The following is a 21789-nucleotide window of genomic DNA, read 5'->3' on the forward strand; positions in this document are numbered from 1 at the left end:
ACAAGGGAAATGGGGCACTGGGGACAAGGGTAATGGGGCACTGGGGACAAGGGTAATGGGGCACTGGGGACAAGGGTAATGGGGCACTGGGGACAAGGGTGATGGGGCACTGGGGACAAGGGAAATGGGGCACTGGGGACAAGGGTAATGGGGCACTGGGGACAAGGGTGATGGGGCACTGGGGACAAGGGAAATGGGGCACTGGGGACAAGGGTAATGGGGCACTGGGGACAAGGGAAATGGGGCACTGGGGACAAGGGTAATGGGGCACTGGGGACAAGGGTGATGGGGCACTTGGGACAAGGGAAATGGGGCACTGGGGACAAGGGAAATGGGGCACTGGGGACAAGGGAAATGGGGCACTGGGGACAAGGGTAATGGGGCACTGGGGACAAGGGAAATGGGGCACTTGGGACAAGGGAAATGGGGCACTGGGGACAAGGGAAATGGGGCACTGGGGACAAGGGAAATGGGGCACTGGGGACAAGGGAAATGGGGCACTGGGGACAAGGGAAATGGGGCACTGGGGACAAGGGAAATGGGGCACTGGGGACAAGGGAAATGGGGCACTGGGGACAAGGGAAATGGGGCACTGGGGACAAAGGAAATGGGGCACTGGGGACAAAGGAAATGGGGCACTGGGGACAAGGGAAATGGGGCACTGGGGACAAGGGAAATGGGGCACTGGGGACAAGGGAAATGGGGCACTGGGGACAAGGGTAATGGGGCACTGGGGCAAGGGTAATGGGGCACTGGGGACAAGGGTGATGGGGCACTGGGGACAAGGGAGATGGGGCACTGGGGACATGGGTAATGGGGCACTGGGGACAAGGGTAATGGGGCACTGGGGACAAGGGTAATGGGGCACTGGGGACAAGGGAAATGGGGCACTTGGGACAAGGGTAATGGGGCACTGGGGACAAGGTTAATGGGGCACTGGGGACAAGGGAAATGGGGCACTTGGGACAAGGGAAATGGGGCACTTGGGACAAGGGAAATGGGGCACTGGGGACAAGGGAAATGGGGCACTGGGGACAAGGGAAATGGGGCACTTGGGACAAGGGTAATGGGGCACTGGGGACAACGGTAATGGGGCACTGGGGACAAGGGTAATGGGGCACTGGGGACAAGGGTAATGGGGCACTGGGGACAAGGGTAATGGGGCACTGGGGACAAGGGTAATGGGGCACTGGGGACAAGGGTAATGGGGCACTGGGGACAAGGGTAATGGGGCACTGGGGACAAGGGTAATGGGGCACTGGGGACCTTAGGGAACGACGGGACCAACAGTCCATCTCCTTAACCAATGAGAGTTAAGGATCGAGAAAGAAACAGAGGAATGACAGAAGGAAATAAAGTGAATTCGAGTCAAATCAGGTACAGAAAAAGAAATAGAGGGAAGAAATATTGGATTAAGAGAGAGAGAAAAAAAGAGACAGAAATGGTAAGTAAGAAAATTTTTTTTAAATTTATCATTTTAAAAATCTCTAACAACAATTTACTCCATGTAGGAATGAGACTCCAGAGTTTCAAGTGTTCCCTTTCTGGGACGGAGAGGTTGAATGGCATTACAGGAACATAAATCTCCTCATTAAAAGGGTCATTACGCTGTTAAATAGCAGCCGTTTCTTTCTGTGGTGAGTTTAATCGGCAATTAACGCACAAATGCAGCAATTTCATGAAAATCACGTGGGGGTTACGTGCGAGATTCTGTTTTCGTGAGGCTAATGGGGGAGTGATGCAAATCGTCTGCAACTTGTGGCGATTCACAATTCACGGGATAGCTCTTCCTTATCACAAGTTGCTGGCCGAGTTACACATTAATAACGGTGAGCGCCATTAAACTCGCCATTAGTTAGCCAGCAAATTCGGGCCCAATAGAATTCTATGCTCGTAGATCTCCTCGGGCCTTGCTTGAGGCCTGTTGCCTTGTAGGTAGTCTTTTGGAGATGCATGTCAGGCAGAAGAGGTGTTTGAGGTGGAGGTAGTCAGAGCTTGTGATCTGTTTGCTTGTCACCGTGCCCATACTCTTACAGATATTATTACATTTCTATACATTTTTTACATTTTAAAGTATAAAATGAGTAAACTTTTGCACTGGACATTGTGCTGTGCGTCTGTATTCTGTAGTATTTACCGAATCTTAATCTAATATCTGATGCTTCCATGTGCAATTTAAATTGTAAATACTAATTTTAGCCTGTAAATGTTCTGATGGTGTCAGCCTTTCTACTGAGGTTATAGATGTACGGCCAACCCTACTTAAAGCTCAGTTCATTACTTGTGCTTGTTTGAATAGCTGAAACCGTTATAGCGATTAAGATAAAAAGAACGACCTTGCATTTATATAGCGCTGTTCTCACCCCCAGGACATCCAAAAGTGCTCCAGAGCCTATGAAGTATTTCTGAAGTGTAGTCACTGTTATAATGTACGAAACGTGGCAGCCAATTTGCGCACAGCAAGGTCCCTCAAACAGCAATGGGATAAATGACCAAATTTCCGGTTTTAGTGATGTTGGTTGAGGGATAAATATTGGCCAGGACACCGGGAAGAACTCCCCTACTCTTCTTCGAATAGTGCCATGGGATCTTTTACGTCCACCTGAGAGTGCAGATGGAACCTCAATTTAACGTCTCTGTTCATCTTCTTCTCCTCCATTTTGGGCTGCTCCTGGCCTTGGCTGCTCTTCCCCCTGGATCGGCCTGGCGGGGAAACCACAATGGCTTCTCCCGCGCAGGCTTCCCGTCAAAATGGCAGTGGGGACGAAGTCCCATGGGTCGGTTCCCGTTGGGTGGGCAGGGTAGAATCGGTCCCAGGGTATCAGAGGGCTGGTTGAGCTGGAGGTACCAGGGTATCAGAGGGCTGGTTGAGCTGGAGGTACCAGGGTATCAGAGGGCTGGTTGAGCTGGAGGTACCAGGGTATCAGAGGGCTGGTTGAGCTGGAGGTACCAGGGTATCAGAGGGCTGGTTGAGCTGGAGGTATTCAGAGTATGTGATGATCTGTTCACGTACGTGAGTCTGTTTTTATTTTCTTGGAGATTTTATCAGATTTCTCTTAAAAAGCGGTGAGGAGTTAAACTTTTCAATGAACTTTGTGCCAAGCATATGTGAACATTACTTTGTAATCAACTGAGCAGCTTTAAAAAAAAACTTTGAGATGGAGATTCCCTCTGAGTGTTAAGAGTAGAAAAATCATAAAAGTGTATGACGTCCTGAGGTCGTGAAAGGCGCTATATAAATGCAAGTCTTTATTTGTAATGAATGGGTTCAGGTTTTCTACATACAGCACGTAGAGAAAACCTTCACCCAGACATGAGGGAAACTGTCCCCTCAGACAGGAGGGACCTTTATCCAGACAGGAGGGAACTCTTGTCCAAGCAGGGGGAACCCTCAGTACTGAGGGAGTGCTGCACTTTCGGAGTTGCCGTCTTTCGAATGAGACGTTAAACCAAGGCCCCGTCTGCCCTCTCAGGTGGATGTAAAAGATCCCATTGCGAAGAAGAGGAAGGGAGTTCTCCCCGGTGTCCTGGCCAGCATTTATCCCTCAACCAACATCACTAAAAATACATTATCTGTTCATTTATCTCATTGCTGTTTGTGGGACCTTGCTGTGTGCAAATTGGCTGTCCAGTTTCCTACATGACAACAGTGACTACATTTCAAAAGTACTTCAATGACTGTGAAATGCTTGGGATGTCCTGAGATGGTATATAAATGCAAGCTCTTTTTAAGCGGTATAGAAAAAGTAAAGCTGCAGCACTTCCTCAAGATAAGCCATCGAAGATTAGTGTGGGAGAAATGGGTTTCAATTCATGGGGCACTGACACCAGTACATAAGAACATAAGAACATAAGAAATAGGAGCAGGAGTAGGCCAATCGGCCCCTCGAGCCTGCTCCGCCATTCAATCAGATCATGGCTGATCTGATCCTTACCTCAAATCTGAATTCATGTCCAATTTCCTGCCCGCTCCCCGTAACCCCTAATTCCCTTTACTTCTAGGAAACTGTCTATTTCTGTTTTAAATTTATTCAATGATGTAGCTTCCACAGCTTCCTGGGGCAGCAAATTCCACAGACCTACTACCCTCTGAGTGAAGAAGTTTCCCCTCATCTCAGTTTTGAAAGAGCAGCCCCTTATTCTAAGATTATGCCCCCTAGTTCTAGTTTCACCCATCCTTGGGAACATCCTTACCGCATCCACCCGATCAAGCCCCTTCACAATCTTAGTCATAGAGTCATAGAGTTATACAGCACGGATAGAGGCCCTTCGGCCCATCGTGTCCACGCCGGCCATCAGCCCTGTCTACTCTAATCCCATATTCCAGCATTTGGTCCGTAGCCTTGTATGCTATGGCATTTCAAGTGCTCATCCAAATGCTTCTTGAATGTTGTGAGGGTTCCTGCCTCCACAACCCTTTCAGGCAGTGAGTTCCAGACTCCAACCACCCTCTGGGTGAAAAAGTTCTTTCTCAAATCCCCTCTAAACCTCCCGCCTTTTACCTTGAATCTATGTCCCCTTGTTATAGTACCCTCAACGAAGGGAAAAAGCTCCTTCGTATCCATCCTATCTGTGCCCCTCATAATTTTGTACACCTCAATCATGTCCCCCCTCAGCCTCCTCTGCTCCAAGAAAAACAAACCCAATCTTCCCAGTCTCTCTTCATAGCTGAAGCGTTCCAGCCCTGGTAACATCCTGGTGAATCTCCTCTGCACCCTCTCCAAAGCGATCACATCCTTCCTGTAGTGTGGCGACCAGAACTGCACACAGTACTCCAGCTGTGGCCTAACCAGTGTTTTGTACAGCTCCATCATAACCTCCTTGCTCTTATATTCTATGCCTCGGCTAATAAAGGCAAGTATCCCATATGCCTTCTTTACCACCTTATCTACCTGTTCCGCCGCCTTCAGGGATCTGTGAACTTGCACACCAAGATCCCTCTGACCCTCTGTCTTGCCTAGGGTCCTCCCATTCATTGTGTATTCCCTTGCCTTGTTAGTCCCTCCAAAGTGCATCACCTCGCACTTTTCCGGGTTAAATTCCATTTGCCACTGTTCCGCCCATCTGACCAACCCATCTATATCGTCCTGCAGACTGAGGCTATCCTCCTCGCTATTTACCACCCTACCAATCTTTGTATCATCAGCGAACTTACTGATCATACCTTTTACATTCATATCCAAGTCGTTAATGTAGACCACAAACAGCAAGGGACCCAGCACCGATCCCTGTGGTACCCCACTGGCCACAGGCTTCCAGTCACAAAAACAACCTTCGACCATCACCCTCTGCCTTCTGCCACTAAGCCAGTTTTGTATCCAAAGTGCCAAGGCACCCTGGATTCCATGGGCTCGTACCTTCTTGACCAGTCTCCTGTGGGGGACTTTATCGAAGGCCTTACTGAAATCCATGTATACCACATCCACTGCGTTACCCTCATCCACACGCCTAGTCACCCCCTCAAAAAATTCAATCAAATTAGTCAGACATGATCTTCCCTTGACAAAGCCATGTTGACTATCCCTGATTAATCCTTGATTCTCCAAGTGGAGACTAATTTTGTCCTTCAGAATTTTTTCCAATAATTTTCCTACCACTGATGTTAGGCTCACTGGCCTGTAGTTCCCCGGTTTTTCCCTACTCCCCTTCTTGAATAATGGTATTACATTAGCGGTTCTCCAGTCCTCTGGCACATCCCCTGTGGCCAGAGAGGTTCTGAATATATGTGTCAGAGCCCCCGCAATCTCCTCCTTTGCCTCACACAGTAGCCTGGGATACATTTCGTCCGGGCCTGGGGATTTATCCATTTTTAGGCCTGCTAAAACCGCCAATACCTCCTCCCGCTCGATGTTAATATGTTCGAGTATATCACAGTCCCCCTGCCGTATTTCTATGTCTACATCGTCCTTCTCCATAGTGAAAACAGATGCAAAAAATTCATTTAGAACCCCTCCTACATCTGCCGGCTCCACACACAGATTGCCATTTTTGTCCCGAATGGGCCCTATTTTTTCCCTAGTCATCCTCTTACCCTTAATATACTTATAAAACATCTTAGGATTTTCCTTTATTTTGCTCGCCAGTGTTATTTCATGGCCCCTCCTTGATCTCCTAATTTCTTTTTTAAGTATCCCCCTGCACTTTTTGTACTCCTCTAGGGCTTCCTCCGTCTTTAGCCTTTTGTATCTGCCAAAAGCCCTCCTTTTTTTCCTAATTCATTCTCGTATATCCCCTGACATCCAAGGTTCCCTGGAGTTCTTGGAACCACCCTTGACCTTTACGGGAACATGTTGCCATTGTATGGTCTCAATCTCCCTTCTGAAAGACTCCCATTGCTCCGATGCGGATTTTCCTACAAGCAGCTGATCCCAGTCCATTTTGGCCAGATCCTGCCTTATCCTATTAAAATCGGCCTTCCCCCAATTTAGAACCTTTATTTCCGGCCTCTCCCTGTCCTTTTCCATGACCACCTTAAATCTCACCGAATTATGGTCACTGTCACCAAAGTGCTCACCTACTAGCACTTCTTCCACTTGGCCGGCCACATTCCCTAGAATTAGGTCCAGTACCGCCCCCTCTCTTGTAGGACTTTCTACATGCTGGCTCAAAAAGCTCTCCTGGATGCACGTTAAGAATTTTGTACCCTCTAAGCCTTTTACACTCTGAGTATCCCAGTTAATATTGGGGAAGTTGAAATCCCCCACTATTATTACCCTATTATTTGCACAATTTTCTGAGATTTGCCTACATATCTGTTCCTCTATCTCCCCCTGACTGTTTGGGGGCCTATAGTACACTCCCATCAAAGTGCTTGCCCCCTTTTTGTTTTTAAGCTCCACCCATATGGCCTCATTCGAGGAACCTGCTAATATATCATCCCTCCTTATGGCAGTAATTGATTCTTTAATTAATATTGCGACCCCCCCCTCCTCTTATACCTCCCCCTCTGTCTCGCCTGAAGATTCTGTACCCCGGAATATTGAGCTGCCAGTCTTGCCCCTCCCTCAACCATGTCTCTGTGACAGCAACAATATCATACTCCCATGTGTTTATCAACACCTTCAGTTAATCCACCTTATTCGCAAGACTCCTTGCATTAAAATAGATGCCATCCAGCCTTGCCCTCACATATTTGCCCTGTCTTCCAAGCTGACTTGTTTTTTTCTCTATATTTGGCTGCACATCACCCCCTATTGTAGCTCCACTCTGTATCCCATCCCCCTGCCAAGTTAGTTTAAACCCCCCCCAACAGTGCTAGCAAACCTCCCCGCAAGGATATTTGTCCCGCTCTGGTTCAGATGCAACGCGTCCGACTTGTACAAGTCCCACCTTCCCCAGAAGCAGGCCCAGTGATCCAGGAAACTGAAACCCTCCCTCCTGCACCAACTCTTTCGCCACGCATTCATCTGTTCTATCCTCCTATTTCTATACTCACTAGCCCGTGGCACTGGGAGTAATCCAGAGATTACAACCTTTGAGGTCCTGCTCTTTAATCTGCTACCTAGCTCCCTAAATTCTTGATGCAGGACCTCATCTCCCTTCCTACCTATGTCGTTGGTCCCAATGTGGACCACGACCTCTGCATGCTCACCCTCCCCCTTGAGAATGCCCTGAATCTTGTATGTTTCAATAAGATCGCCTCTCAATCTTCTGAACTCCAATGAGTACAGTCCCAATCTACTCAACCTCTCCTCATATGTCCGCCCCCTCATCCCCGGGATTAACCGAGTGAACCTTCTTTGTACTGCCTCGAGAGCAAGTATGTCTTTTCTTAAGTATGGACACCAAAACTGTATGCAGTATTCCAGGTGCGGTCTCACCAATACCTTATATAACTGCAGCAATATCTCCCTGTTTTTATATTCTATCCCCCTAGCAATAAAAGCCAACATTCCGTTGGCCTCCTTGATCCCTTTGTACTGCAGTACTTTCCAGTTTCTTCTCCAGTACTGGGGAAAGTGGGAGCTGTACCATTGGGACTGCCTTCATCTGAACCGAGCTGGGGTCAGTGTTCTGGCAAATCGTACAACTAGGGTGGAAGAGAGGGCTTTAAACTAAATAATGGGGGCAAGAGATCAAGTAAGGGAAGATGTGATAAATTAAAGAAAGAAGACAAGGCAAGAGAGCAAGGTAGCAATAAGAGAAATGATAATCAGAGAGCGGCAGGAAGGGACAGAGCATGCAAACTTAAGGGTGCGCCAGCAGATAAGGCTAGAGGTTGCAAAAATAGTAAAAAGACAGCACTAAAGGCTTTGGGCCCGATATTAGCAGGGCACCGGGTTCTCAGCGGGGAGTCGACTGGGCGCGTGGGTAACGCGCCCGGTGAAATCAGTGTGCTCCGCACGGAATTGCAGGCTAATTGGAGCCACTTACCTGTGCTTCCGGGTTTCCCGCTGCTAAGCTGCGCGGCGGGCGGACTGCGCATGGGCAGCAAGGTCTGTCAGCTGGAGGAGCCCTATTTAAAGGGGCAGTCCACCAATGCTCCTCCTGCAGCAAACAACCAATGCTGAACCATGGAGCAGGCCAGAGGGAAGGCTGCCCCAAGATTTTCGGACTCCTCATTCCAGCTGCTGCTGGATGGGGTGAGGAGGAGGAGGGAAATCCTTTTCCCGTCTGATGGGAGAAAGTGCCCTCCCTCCACCACGAAGAAGGCCTGGCTGGAGGTGGCCGAGGAGGTCAAACTCAATCCTGTTACACACATAAAGTTTCATGATTTTCAGGTAAAGTTTCACGATTAGTTTTTTGACTGATGTATGTTCAGAGATCCTGATTTTTAGAATAAAAAAAACACATTACCAAAACAACACCTGATCCAAAACAAAGCAAGCTGGCTTCTGTGGAATGAAACAAGGGGGAGAATGGAAAATACCACTTCTGCTATCTAAAAAAATATTTCGCTTTTGAAATTAAAATTGGACAGTCCCTTTAAAAGACGCGATGCTGCCTGTTTGTTTGAATGCTTATTGGGTAGTCTTGGTGCATAACCTATGGAATGAGAATTTACCCAACAAACTTGCAATATTGCCCTCATTCTAACCTTTTAGACAAGAACGGCTGCAAAAACGACACCTCTTGTCCTGCTCTTAGTACCAATTTTTGATTCAGTAACAATTGGAAGCAGAGCACCTCTCATAGCTTAGTGAGTACGAGGACCATACAGACCAGGAAGTTCCCAGGATAAACCAGCTTTGGTCTGCGCTGAGTTAGTTGGTCTCAGGTGGGCCAGTAATAGAGGCGCTACAATTGGTTTCAGCACTTCTAGATTTGGAAGAGGAAATTCAGCCAGGGTCGCTGCCCCCAATCGTCATCCAACAAGCCCCGATGGAAGTGTGCCAACAGGTGAGAACGGGATTGGGTTTGAAAATGATGTCCACCACAGTCAAATAGCCCATTCACACTCACTGTCAAGGCTCACACATGAATAAATTGTCAACTTGCTCAGGTACCATAAGATACCTGATACCCAAGGAACCATAGCAACACCTTCTGGGTGGCCAAGGAGTGGACAATATTTGCATGTAACGAAGGAAAAAATTGAGGAGGCCCAAAACTGGTCAAAAAGATCAACACCAAAAGTCAGAAGATATAGAAACCAGAGGCCCCTTGTATGTGTGCAATGGCAAATGTCTGATAATTGTTTATCTTGTGCTGATGGAAAACAAAATACAGTGATAAAGTAGGAAAATATAAAGTAGACGTGCGTTTTACCTGCCGAGGATCATTCAAAAAAGCAAATTTGCAATCACCTCTTCGTCTTGCCCATAAAGGAGTATCATTATCTGTCTGAGGGGTGATCTGCACACACCCAACTTGGTCACTCTTTTGCTGGTTTACAGATAACAGGCCTTCCACACTTTGCTTGGAGGCTTGAGGTTGCTGGAATTGTGTCGGAGTCCCCTTACATGAGGAAGGTCTTTCATCCTCTGTGGATGGATCAGTCGCAGGAAGTGGACTCTGTAAGTTATCTGATAGCGCAGAGGAGTCACTGTCAGAGGTTTGCTCCTCAGGGTCTTCGAATCGCCTCCCTGCCTCTAAGAATTCCTGCGATAATGGTTGCACCAACTTCTTTTTTCTCATTCTCCAAAGCGATGGAGACAAGGAGACCCTGGCAGGGGCTAACCTGTCAAACTGAAAGCGGGGACTTTGGGAAACCTCTTGTTCCGGGGAGGAAGAATATTTAAAGGTGGGTAATGGTTCAGTGTATACCAATCTCTTGATGCATTGATTCTCTTTGCTTTCTGTTTGAAATGGACTTGTCTGTACCTCAGTGTTGTGCTTCCAGGCACAAAGACTCTCTTCCACATCACTCTTTTCTTCAAAAGTATCTTCATCACCATCTACATTCACCACTTCACAGCCTTGATCCCGCATTTCCAGATAGGTCCCACCAAGCAGATTTTCCACATTGACTTCCATGAATCATTCCCTGTAGAGCCTTACCTATTAATAAAGGATAATAGATACATTTTAAAACATATAACTTCATTTAATTTAATGGTTGATCTCCCCTGGCATTACATAGGGAGTTAAGACCAAGTGTAGTCTTCAGATAATCAAGGTTGCAGGGCAGGGGATAATTAGACCAGGACATGAAGATGTAATACAGTCCCCACTTTAAACTCTTTTTCTTATTTTGTATAATACTTTACTTTTATACTATTATTTATAGTTAAATAACAAAGTTACGGCAATTTGGGAAGCAGAGAAGTTGAGTTGGTTGGGACAGAGCAGACCAGGCTGAGGAGATGGGAGACACAAACCTGAGATGCTCTGACACCACCACTGGTGGGAGGGTGTAATTACAACGTGACAGGTTTACATAGGCAGTTTCCATTATAAATGTGGGCACAGGAATCTAAAAATGGGTAAAGTTGAACACAGGAAGTACAGTTTCTTAGACAGAAAGTGGGTGAAGATGTAAGATTTTTAATATATTATAAATCTGCCATATTTTGCTTCCACAGGAACTAGATTTTAATCAGTTGTACGACATTATTTTGGACAGTAATGTTAACTGTGCTTGGCTGATTTCAGCCACAACTGATTAAAATCTAGTTCCTGTAAAAGCAAAATATGTAGCACAACACTCACCAATATATCAGCAAACAATAGGACAGGGACAATTGTTTGTCACAAACCCCATCTACATTCCATGCAAATGGGTGGAAATATTTAGCTACTTTTTAACAGTTTTTTATTGTTTATAACTGTGCATCACTGGAAACCTTCAAATAGTTGAAATCTTAATGCCCAACGTTTCTTTTTGATATGTCCCTCTTTACCACTCTGCGTGCCGCACACATAGGAACATAGGAATTGCTAGACGGTAAAAGACCAGGGTCCATCTAGTTCACCTTCTACCATCCTAGTAGTCACATGATACAATGATAATGGAGTTGTTGACTAATCATAGCAATCAATCTCTATCAATTAGACTCCAACAGACCCAGACACGAGGTGAGGAAAACCCCAAGAGGGAGAGAGATTTGGGAACTGTAGGTCCAAAGTCACCTGTTCCTCGCGAGCATGTTACACTCACCACATGTCATGTCTCAAATTACTCATATACTGTATCCCAAAATATTATTTTCTGAAAGAAATCCATCTGCAATTTCTTGTAAATCTTCTCTGCACTCTCTCCAGAGCAATTACGTCCTTCCTGTAATGTGGTGACCAGAACTGCGCACAATACTCCAGCTGTGGCCTTCCCAGCGTTTTATACAGTTCCATCATTACATCCCTGCTTTTGTATTCTATACCTCGGCTAATAACGGAGAGCATTCCGTATGCCTTCTTCACAACCTTATCTACCTGTACCACCACCTTCAGGGACCTGTGCACATGCACTCCAAGGTCTCTCACTTCCTCTACCCCTCTCAATATATACTTGCTCACTGAAATATTGTTCCTGCAGATTGGTTTTGAATTTACACCCACTTCGAGTGCAGGCTGTGTCCCCTGGTTCTACTGTTCAGGACAAGGTGAAACAACTTGTCATGGTCTACATTATCTAGTCACCTCCGGCTGAAAGGCCAGGCAGACAAGCTGAAGCTAGCTCTTCACCAATGCCACTCATCAGTTGACTGCTCGAGGGTGTGTAGAAGGGAACTTGCCCTTCAACCTTCCCTCACTTATTATAGGGGTACCGCATCGCCTATGGTCTGCCTTCTCTTCCCTTCAATTGGTTGACAATGGACAATTGCTGTGTGGGGAATGATGGGAGCAAACCTGTGGACTGGAACAGTAAATTATTGCACCAAATTCATTGAGCTACCATTCAACACCCAGTGTTCACTATTTGGATGACCTATTCCAAAAGGCAAGACCACCAGCACATTCTATTACATGAAACAAAGGATTTTTCCTCAGGGGAAGAAATTTATGCTGCCAAAAAAAAACGTTCCTGTCTTGGACGCTCTTCACTCATGTTGTCCCAAAATTGTAGACACGCAGTGTTGTAATTTCACCAATCTTCACCCAGCCCCTTGCCATCCTTTGAGATTGCAAAGCAACTGCCAATAATCGAGCTCCAAGAATAACCATTATTAAAATAAACCCCAGTCCAAGGTTCAATAAAAACAAATACTGGCCGCAGTTTGGAAATTATACAAGGTAAACTATTACTCTTTGGATTACAAAAGTAATTTTAAATAGGTTACAATGGCCAAAACAAGCTGACACAATTCTATGCAAAATATTTGATCACTTTTGTAGTTCGAAACACCCAGGGCGCTAAATTGGGCTGTGCAGCACCCGTTGTTTCGATGCTACACTGCCTCTCCAACTTCCGAGATGGCACCTTGGCTGCGCACGCACATTTCCTACGTGATGTGCACCGGACGCCATCTTGGTATAGGAGTTAGCGCATGCGCAAATACCGAACACCGGCTGCATGTAAAGTAGGGAGAAAATGGATGCAATCAGTGTGCAATGCTGATTTAAAGTGATAGACACTATTTTGGGACTTAACGCTCAACTCAATGCACAGTCTTAATCCCGACCATCTGAACATGTCTTAGAGTGCCTGGAGGACCCACACCTGCGCTATTTAAAGGCACCATGCAGGGTTTACAGGTTAGTGGCTGGATTATTGCTTCTGGCTGTCGACACATTTGGAACTGTTTTTGGAGGTCTCCTATACTTGAATACCAGGACTAGGGGACATAGCCTAACATTTAGAGCCAGGACGTGCAGGAGTGAAGTTAGGAAATGCTTCTACACGCAAAGGGTGGGAGATGTTTGGAACGCTCTTCTGCAAACGGCAGTTCATGCTAGCTCACTTGTGAATTCTAAATCTGAGATTGATAGATTTCTGTGAACCAAGGGTATGAAGGGATATGGGGCTAAAGTGGGTATATGGAGTTAGGTCACAGGTCCACCATGAGGACACCATCCAATGTGTTGTGTGGCACTATCACCGTGCTAAATGGGATAGATTCAGAACAGATCTAGCAGCTCAAAACTGGGCATCCACGAGGTGCTGTGGGCCATCAGCAGCAGCAGAATTGTATTCCAGCACAATCTGTAACCTCAAGGCCCGGCATATTCCTCACTCTACCATTACCAACAAACCAGGGGATCAACCCTGGTTCAATGAGGAGTGTAGAAGAGCATGCCAGGAACAGCACCAGGCGTACCTAAAAATGAAGTGCCAACGTAGTGAAGCTACAACTCAGGACTACATGCACGCTAAACAGCGGAAGCAACATGCTATAGACAGAGCTAAGTGATTCCACAACCAACAGATCAGATCAAAGCTCTGCAGTCCTGCCACATCCAGTCGTGAATGGTGGTGGACAATTAAACAACTAATGGGAGGAGGAGGCTCTGCAAACATCCCCATCCTCAATGATGGCGAAGTCCAGCACGTGAGTGCAACAGACAAGGCTGAAGCGTTTGCAACCATCTTCAGCCAGAAGTGCCGAGTGGATGATCCATCTCGGCCTCCTCCCGATATCCCCACCGTCACAGAAGCCAGTCTTCAGCCAATTCAATTCACTTCACATGATATCAAGAAACGGCAGAGTGCACTGGATACAGCAAAGGCTATGGGCCCCGACAACATCCCGGCTGTAGTGCTGAAGATTTGTGCTCCAGAACTAGCTGTGCCTCTCGCCAAGCTGTTCCAGTGCAGCTACAACACTGGCATCTACCCAGCAATGTGGAAAATTGCCCAGGTATGTCCTGTCCACAAAAAGCAGGACAAATCCAATCCAGCCAATTACCGCCCCATCAGTCCACTCTCAATCATCAGCAAAGTGATGGAAGGTGTCTTCGACAGTGCTATCAAGCGGCACTTACTCACCAATAACCTGCTCACCGATGCTCAGTTTGGGTTCTGCCAGGAACACTCGGCTCCAGACCTCATTACAGCCTTGGTCCAAACATGGACAAAAGAGCTGAATTCCAGAGGTGAGGTGAGAGTGACTGCCCTTGACATCAAGGCAGCATTTGACCGAGTGTGGCACCAAGGAGCCCTAGTAAAATTGAAGTCAATGGGAATCAGGGGGAAAACTCTCCAGTGGCTGGAGTCATACCTAGCACAAAGGAAGATGGTAGTGGTTGTTGGAGGCCAATCATCTCAGCCCCAAGGCATTGCGGCAGGGGTTCCTCAGGGCAGTGTCCTAGGCCCAACCATCTTCAGCTGCTTCATCAATGACCTTCCCTCCATCATAAGGTCAGAAATGGGAATGTTTGCTGATGATTGCACAGTGTTCAGTGCCATTCGCAACCCCTCAAATAATGAAGCAGTCCAAGCCGGCATGCAGCAAGACCTGGACAACATCCAGGCTTGGGCTGATAAGTGGCAAGTAACATTCGCTCCAGACAAGTGCCAGGCAATGACTATCTCCAACAAGAGAGAGTCTAAACACCTCCCCATGACATTCAATGGCATTACCATCACCGAATCCCCCACCATCAACATCCTGGGGGTCACCATTGACCAGAAACTTAACTGGACCAGCCACATAAATACTGTGGCTACAAGAGCAGGTCAGAGACTGAGTATTCTGTGGCGAGTGACTCACCTCCTGATTCCCTTTCCACCATCAACAAGGCACAAGTCAGGAGTGTGATGGAATACTCTCCACTTGCCTGGATGAGTGCAGCTCCAACAACACTCAAGAAGCTCGATACCATCCAGGACAAAGCAGCCCACTTGATTGGCACCCCATCCACCACCCTAAACATTCACTCCCTTCACCACCGGCGCACTGTGGCTGCAGTGTGTACCATCCACAGGATGCACTGCAGCAACTCGCCAAGGCTTCTTCGACAGCACCTCTCAAACCCGCGACCTCTACCACCTAGAAGGACAAGAGCAGCAGGTACATGGGAACAACATCACCTGCACGTTCCCCTCCAAGTCACACACCATCCCGATTTGGAAATATATCGCCATTCCTTCATCGTCGCTGGGTCAAAATCCTGGAACTCCCTTCCTAACAGCACTGTGGGAGAACCTTCACCACACAGACTGTAGCGGTTCAAGAAGGCGGCTCACCACCACCTTCTCAAGGGCAATTAGGGATGGGCAATAAATGCCGGCCTCGCCAGCGACGCCCACATCCCATAAACGAATAAAAAAAATCTAACTGAATGGCGGAACAGGCTCGAGGGGCTAAATGCCACTGACACTTGCTGCCTCCTGATATGCGCCACCTTCTCCTGAAAGAAAGTGGGATGTGTGTCTGGGTGATGTGCCTGTTATGGTTGAATAACTGCCAGTGTGTGTGGCCTGTGAGTTGTGGGTGGGCATCTTGCAACAGTGGTAATGTGTAAGGGTGAGAGGAAGCATTTTATTGGAAGTGTTGAGTCCTGATGGAAAGAGTTTATTGGTGTGTGGGTGATGGTGGATGTAGTGCGTGGAACAGTGGATGCAGCGAGTGGTGCAGTTGGTAGGTGACGTCTCTTGACAGTTGACCTCACTCACCTTGACCACTCATGTCAAAGCATTGAACTTCTTCCTGCACTGCATCCATGTTCATGATGCTGTGGGCCTGGCATCGACATCATCCCTCGCTGCCTCCCACTGCCTTTTGGGTATATGTCTGGAGGGCCTCTTGCCCCCCCTCCCCCCCCCATTGTGGATATAGGATGTCTCTCCTTCTGTCCACCTCTTGCACCAAGGTCTCTAGTGCATCAGCTGAGAACCTTGGTGCACGCACTCTCGCAGGCCTGGTACCGACTCAGATTGGCTGATTGGTGAGGTCTGGCATGCAGATTGGAGGATGTGGGATTTAGTAGTGCGCAACCTTTATTCAATGTTTTAACATAATTCAACAGTTTGTAAATACAGGGACGGGAGCTGCATCTGTGATTTGCATGTGTGATGTCTGATTTTCGTTCAAACTCCATGCAGACAGCAGGCTGTTATTTTCAGCAAATAACAGGTACCAGCTACCTCTAAGAGATTTTTAAGAGACAGCCTGCCTTTAAGAGATTCCCCCCCCCCCACTGGTGGAAAGTGCGAATTGCATTGAATCCTCATTCAACGCTGATTCAGGTAAGTCCTCAGGCCTGACGAAAGTCTCGTCCTGCCTGCGCAGGGGCCATTGGGCGCGGGGTAATAGCGGATCGTGCTACCCCCGCCCAATAACAGGCCCTATCCATTCCCCCCCCACCCCCAATGTTTTATGACTATGTCCATTAAATACAGTCAATATTGTGACCATTATTAGCCTATCATGTCTTACTTTGTCAGTAAATATAGAAATTCCATGCACCAAAGAAATGAAGAGAAACCTGTAAAACTACTTACCGCTGCATAATACACACCCTAAGTCATAACGAGAGGCTGACTTGCCATTGCTTCCTTTGGCTGGGTCCTCAAACAAAATGAATAAGCTGTTTATGCCAATGTCAGGCCAAACCTTTCAGGTTATTTATGTTTTGTCTATTTATTCCATGTTAGTCACAGGGAAAAAAATGCCATTCATTACCTTGTTAGGTTCATGAACAAGACCCCATCAGATTATTTTTAATCTCCCTGATGCCTTTGATGCCAAGCTCATTTCCTACTGAGTCACAAGTTTGTCATTTTGTTTCTGAATGCTTCAGCTGTCCTCATTCTTGCAGTCGATAATTTGCCAAGTGTGAAGTAGATGCCTGAAATTATGGTTAACTCAGTGTCAGCTATGGTTCAGTGGTGGCACTGTCACCTCCGAGCCAGAAGGTTGTGGGCTGAAGTTCCACTCCAGGGACTTGAGCACTTAATCCAGACTGACTCTTCAGCGTAGTACTGAGGGACTGCTGCACTGTCGGAGGTGCCGTCTTTTGGATGAGATGTAACTGAGGCCTTGACTGCCCTCTCAGTGGATGATGTGGAGATGCCGGTGATGGACTGGGGTTGACAAATGTAAGGAATCTTAGACACCACCATCACACGAGAGGACACCACCCACCAGGTACATGGTTCATACTCCTGTGACTCGGCCAACGTTGTCTACCTCATACGTTGCAGGAAAGGATGCCCCGGAGCATGGTACATTGGCGAGACCATGCAGACGCTGCGACAACGGATGAACGGACACCGCGCAACAATCGCCAGACAGGAGGGTTCCCTCCCAGTCGGGGAACACTTCAGCAGTCAAGGACATTCAGCCACTGATCTTCGGGTAAGCGTTCTCCAAGGCGGCCTTCGAGACACACGACAACGCAAAATCGTCGAACAGAAATTGATAGCCAAGTTCCGCACCCATGAGGACGGCCTCAACCGGGATCTTGGGTTCATGTCACGCTACACGTAACCCCACCAGCGAAAAAAAGTTATCTGTTTTTAACACAACGGGTCATTCTCTGTCTTTCTCTTCCTTTCGGATGTTTCTCTCCCTCTCTCTCTGTTTGTTTTGTGTTCTGGCCGATTGTGTATTCGGTGGTCCTGTACGGAACATCACTCTGTCTGAACACTTTGATTGCCTTGACAACGGGCAGTTGGAAAGATTATCTGTAATCACCAGGTATTGTTCTCTGACTATAAATGCGGTAACCTTCCATGGAATCCCACACTCGCTCACCTGACGAAGGAGAAAGCCTCCGAAAGCTTGTGATTTTCAAATAAAACAGTTGGACTATAACCTGGTGTTGTAAGGTTCCTTACATCTCTCAGTGGATGTAAAAGATCCCATGGTACTATTTGAAGAATAGCAGGGGAGTTCTCTATCCTGGCCCTCAATCCAACCCTCAACCAATATCACCAAACAGATTATCTGGTCATTTATTTCAATCTTATTTGTCGGACTTTGCTATGTGCACTTTGGCTATTGTGTTTGCCTACATGACAATAGCAGTTACACTTGAAAAGTAATTAATTGGTTGTGAAGCACTTTGAGAATATGCGAAAGGGGTAACACCGTTCATGGTTTCCTTAGTTTTATTCACACCTCCCAGTTCTCCTCTAGTTCCACACCAATAATCCACTCCATTCCCATTGTGATTTAAAAGGAATTGGATTACACATCCCACGGTGTCTTTATTTCAAACAGAAGAGGTTTTGTTCCCACAAGCCATTCTTCTTGCCTCACTGATTTAAGGCTTATTATGATTCTTCTCCGTCTTTGAATCCTTTCTAGTGCTCCTGAACACAATGTTACAGGTCAGCCTCTCTATCGGCACCTTCCTTCTGTTTACAGCGAGACTGCAGCTTCCATAAGTAGATCGAGTCTCAGAACCAAGATCTGCATCTTACACAGAATTTACAGGGCAGAAACAGGCCATTTGGCCCCAACTGGTCAATGTGTTTATGCTCCACACGAGCCTCCGCCCACCCTATTTCATCTCACCTTATCTGCATATCCTTCTATTCCTTTCTCCCGCATGTACTTATCTAGCTTCCCCTTAAAGGCATCTGTGCTATTCGCCTCAACTACTCCATGCGGAAGAAAGTTCCACATTCCAACCACTCTCTGGGTAAGGAAGTTTCTCCTGAATTCCCTATTGGATTTATTAGTGACTATCTTATATTTATGGCCCCTGTTTTGGACTCCCCCACCAGTGGAAACATCTTCTCTACCCCTTCAGAATCTTAAAGACCAATATCAGGTCAGCACTCAGCCTTCTCTTTTCTAGAGAAAAGAGCCCCAGCCGGTTCAGCCTTTCCTGATATAACCACTCAGTATCATCCTTGTAAATCTTTTTTGCACCTTCTCTAGTGCCTCTATATCCTTTTGTAATATGGAGACCAGAACTGTACACAATACTCCAAGTGTGGTCTAACCAAGGTGCTATACAAGTTTAAAATAACTTTCAATTTTATTCTTGTAGGAATGAACCCCAGTGCTTTTTTTGCTTGTTAACTTAGGTTGCTACTTTTAATGATTTGTGAATGTGTACCCCTAGGTCCCTTTGCTCCTCTATCCCATTTAGACTCTGATTTTCCAAGGAGTATGTGGCCTCCTTTATCCTTCTACCAAAATGCAATACCTCACAATTATCTATATTGAAGTTAATTTTTTTTTTATTCGCTCATTGGATGTGGGCGTCGCTGGCAAGTCCAGCATTTATTGCCCATCCCTAATTGCCCTTGAGAAGGTGGTGGTGAGCCGCCTTCTTGAACCGCTGCAGTCCGTGTGGTGAAGGTTCTCCCACAGTGCTGTTAGGAAGGGAGTTCCAGGATTCTGACCCAGCGGCGATGAAGGAACGGCGATATATTTCTAAGTCGGGATGGTGTGCGACTTCGAGGGGAACGTGCAGGTGGTGTTGTTCCCATGTGCCTGCTGCCCTTGTCATTCTAGGTGGTAGAGGTCGTGGGTTTAGGAGGTGCTGTTGAAGAAGCCTTGGCGAGTTGCTGCAGTGCATCCTGTGGATGGTACACACTGCAGCCACGGTGCGCTGGTGGTGAAGGGAGTGAATGTTTAGAGTGGTGGATGGGGTGCCAATCAAGTGGGCTGCTTTGTCCTGGATGGTGTCGAGCTTCTCGAGTGTTGTTGGAGCTGCACTCATCCAGGCAAGTGGAGAGTATTCCATCACACTCCTGACTTGTGCCTTGTAGATGGTGGAAAGGCTTTGGGGAGTCAGGAGGTGAGTCACTCGCCGCAGAATACCAAGCCTCTGATGTGCTCTTGTAGCCACGGTATTTATGTGGCTGGTCCAGTTAAGTTTCTGGTCAATGGTGACCCCCAGGATGTTGATGGTGGGGGATTCAGCGATGGTAATGCCGTTGAATGTCAAGGGGAGGCGGATATATTCTCTCTTGTTGGAGATGGTCATTGCTTGGCACTTGTCTGGCGCGAATGTTATTTGCCACTTATGAGCCCAAGCCTGGATGTTGTCCAGGTCTTGCTGCTTGCGGGCTTGGACTGCTTCATTATCTGAGGGGTTGCGAATGGAACTGAAAACTGCAATCATCAGCGAACATCCCCATTTCTGACCTTATGATGGAGGGAAGATCATTGATGAAGCAGCTGAAGATGGTTGGGCCTAGGACACTGCACTGAGGAACTCCAGCAGCAATGCCCTGGGGCTGAGATGATTGGCCTCCAACAACCACTACCATCTTCCTTTGTGCTAGGTATGAATCCAGCCACTGGAGAATTTTCCCCGATTCCCATTTCACTAGGGCTCCTTGGTGCCACACTCGGTCAAATGCTGCCTTGATGTCAAGGGCAATTACTCTCACCTCACCTCTGGAATTCAGCTCTTTTGTCCATGTTTGGACCAAGGCTGTAATGAGGTCTGGAGCTGAGTGTTCCTGGCAGAACCCAAACTGAGCATCGGTGAGCAGGTTATTGGTGAGTAAGTGCCGCTTGATAGCACTGTCGACGACACCTTCCATCACTTTGCTGATGATTGAGAGTAGACTGATGGGATGGTAATTGGCTGGATTGGATTTGTCCTGCTTTTTGTGGACAGGACATACCTGGGCAATTTTCCACATTATCGGGTAGATGCCAATGTTGTAGCTGTACTGGAACAGCTTGGCTAGAGGCGCAGCTAGTTCTGGAGCACAAGTCTTCAGCACTACAGCTGGGATGTTGTCGGGGCCCATAGCCTTTGCTGAATCCAGTGCACTCAACCATTTCTTGATATCACGTGGAGTGAATCAAATTGGCTGAAGACTGGCTTCTCTGCTGGTGGGGATATCGGGAGGAGGCCGAGATGGATCATCCACTCGGCACTTCTGGCTGAAGATGGTTGCAAATGCTTCAGCCTTGTCTTTTGCACTCACGTGCTGGACTCTGCCCTCATTGAGGATGGGGATGTTCACGGAGCCTCCTCCTCCCATTAGTTGTTTAATTGTCCACCATCATTCACGACTGGATGTGGCAGGACTGCAGAGCTTTGATCTGATCCGTTGGTTGTGGAATCGCTTAGCTCTGTCTATAGCATGTTGCTTCCGCTGTTTAGCATGCATGTAGTCCTGAGTTGTAGCTTCACCAGGTTGGCACCTCATTTTTAGGTATGCCTGGTGCTGTTCCTGGCATGCTCTTCTACATTCCTCATTGAACCAAGGTTGATCCCCTGGCTTGTTGATAATGGTAGAGTGAGGAATATGCCGGGCCATGAGGTTACAGATTGTGCTGGAATACAATTCTGCTGCTGCTGATGGCCCACAGCGCCTCATGGATGCCCAGTTTTGAGCTGCTAGATCTGTTCTGAATCTATCCCATTTAGCACGGTGGTAATGCCACACAACACTTTGGATGGTGTCCTCAGTGTGAAGACAGGACTTTGTCTCCACAAGGACTGTGCGGTGGTCACTCCTACCATTACTGTCATGGACAGATGCATCTGCTACAGGTAGATTGGTGAGGACGAGGTCAAGTAGGTTTTTCCCTCGTGTTGGTTCGC

General features: G+C 47.3%; 1 protein-coding gene across 2 annotated transcripts in view; it reads right to left on the reverse strand.

Annotated features, from left to right (window-relative positions):
• The window catches only part of plekhg7 (pleckstrin homology domain containing, family G (with RhoGef domain) member 7), a 126548-nt gene that overhangs the window by 89560 nt on the left and 15199 nt on the right, over positions 1 to 21789 (reverse strand). For both annotated transcript variants that reach the window (XM_068005314.1, XM_068005313.1), the window contains exon 2: positions 9709 to 10440. In XM_068005314.1, the coding sequence (XP_067861415.1) occupies positions 9709 to 10416 (708 nt within the window). In that variant the 5' untranslated portion in view covers positions 10417 to 10440. The remainder of the gene's footprint in view (positions 1 to 9708; positions 10441 to 21789) is intronic.

The sequence above is a fragment of the Heptranchias perlo genome, chromosome 24 (genome assembly GCF_035084215.1).
Source record: "Heptranchias perlo isolate sHepPer1 chromosome 24, sHepPer1.hap1, whole genome shotgun sequence".
Classification (NCBI taxonomy): Eukaryota; Metazoa; Chordata; class Chondrichthyes; order Hexanchiformes; family Hexanchidae; genus Heptranchias; species Heptranchias perlo.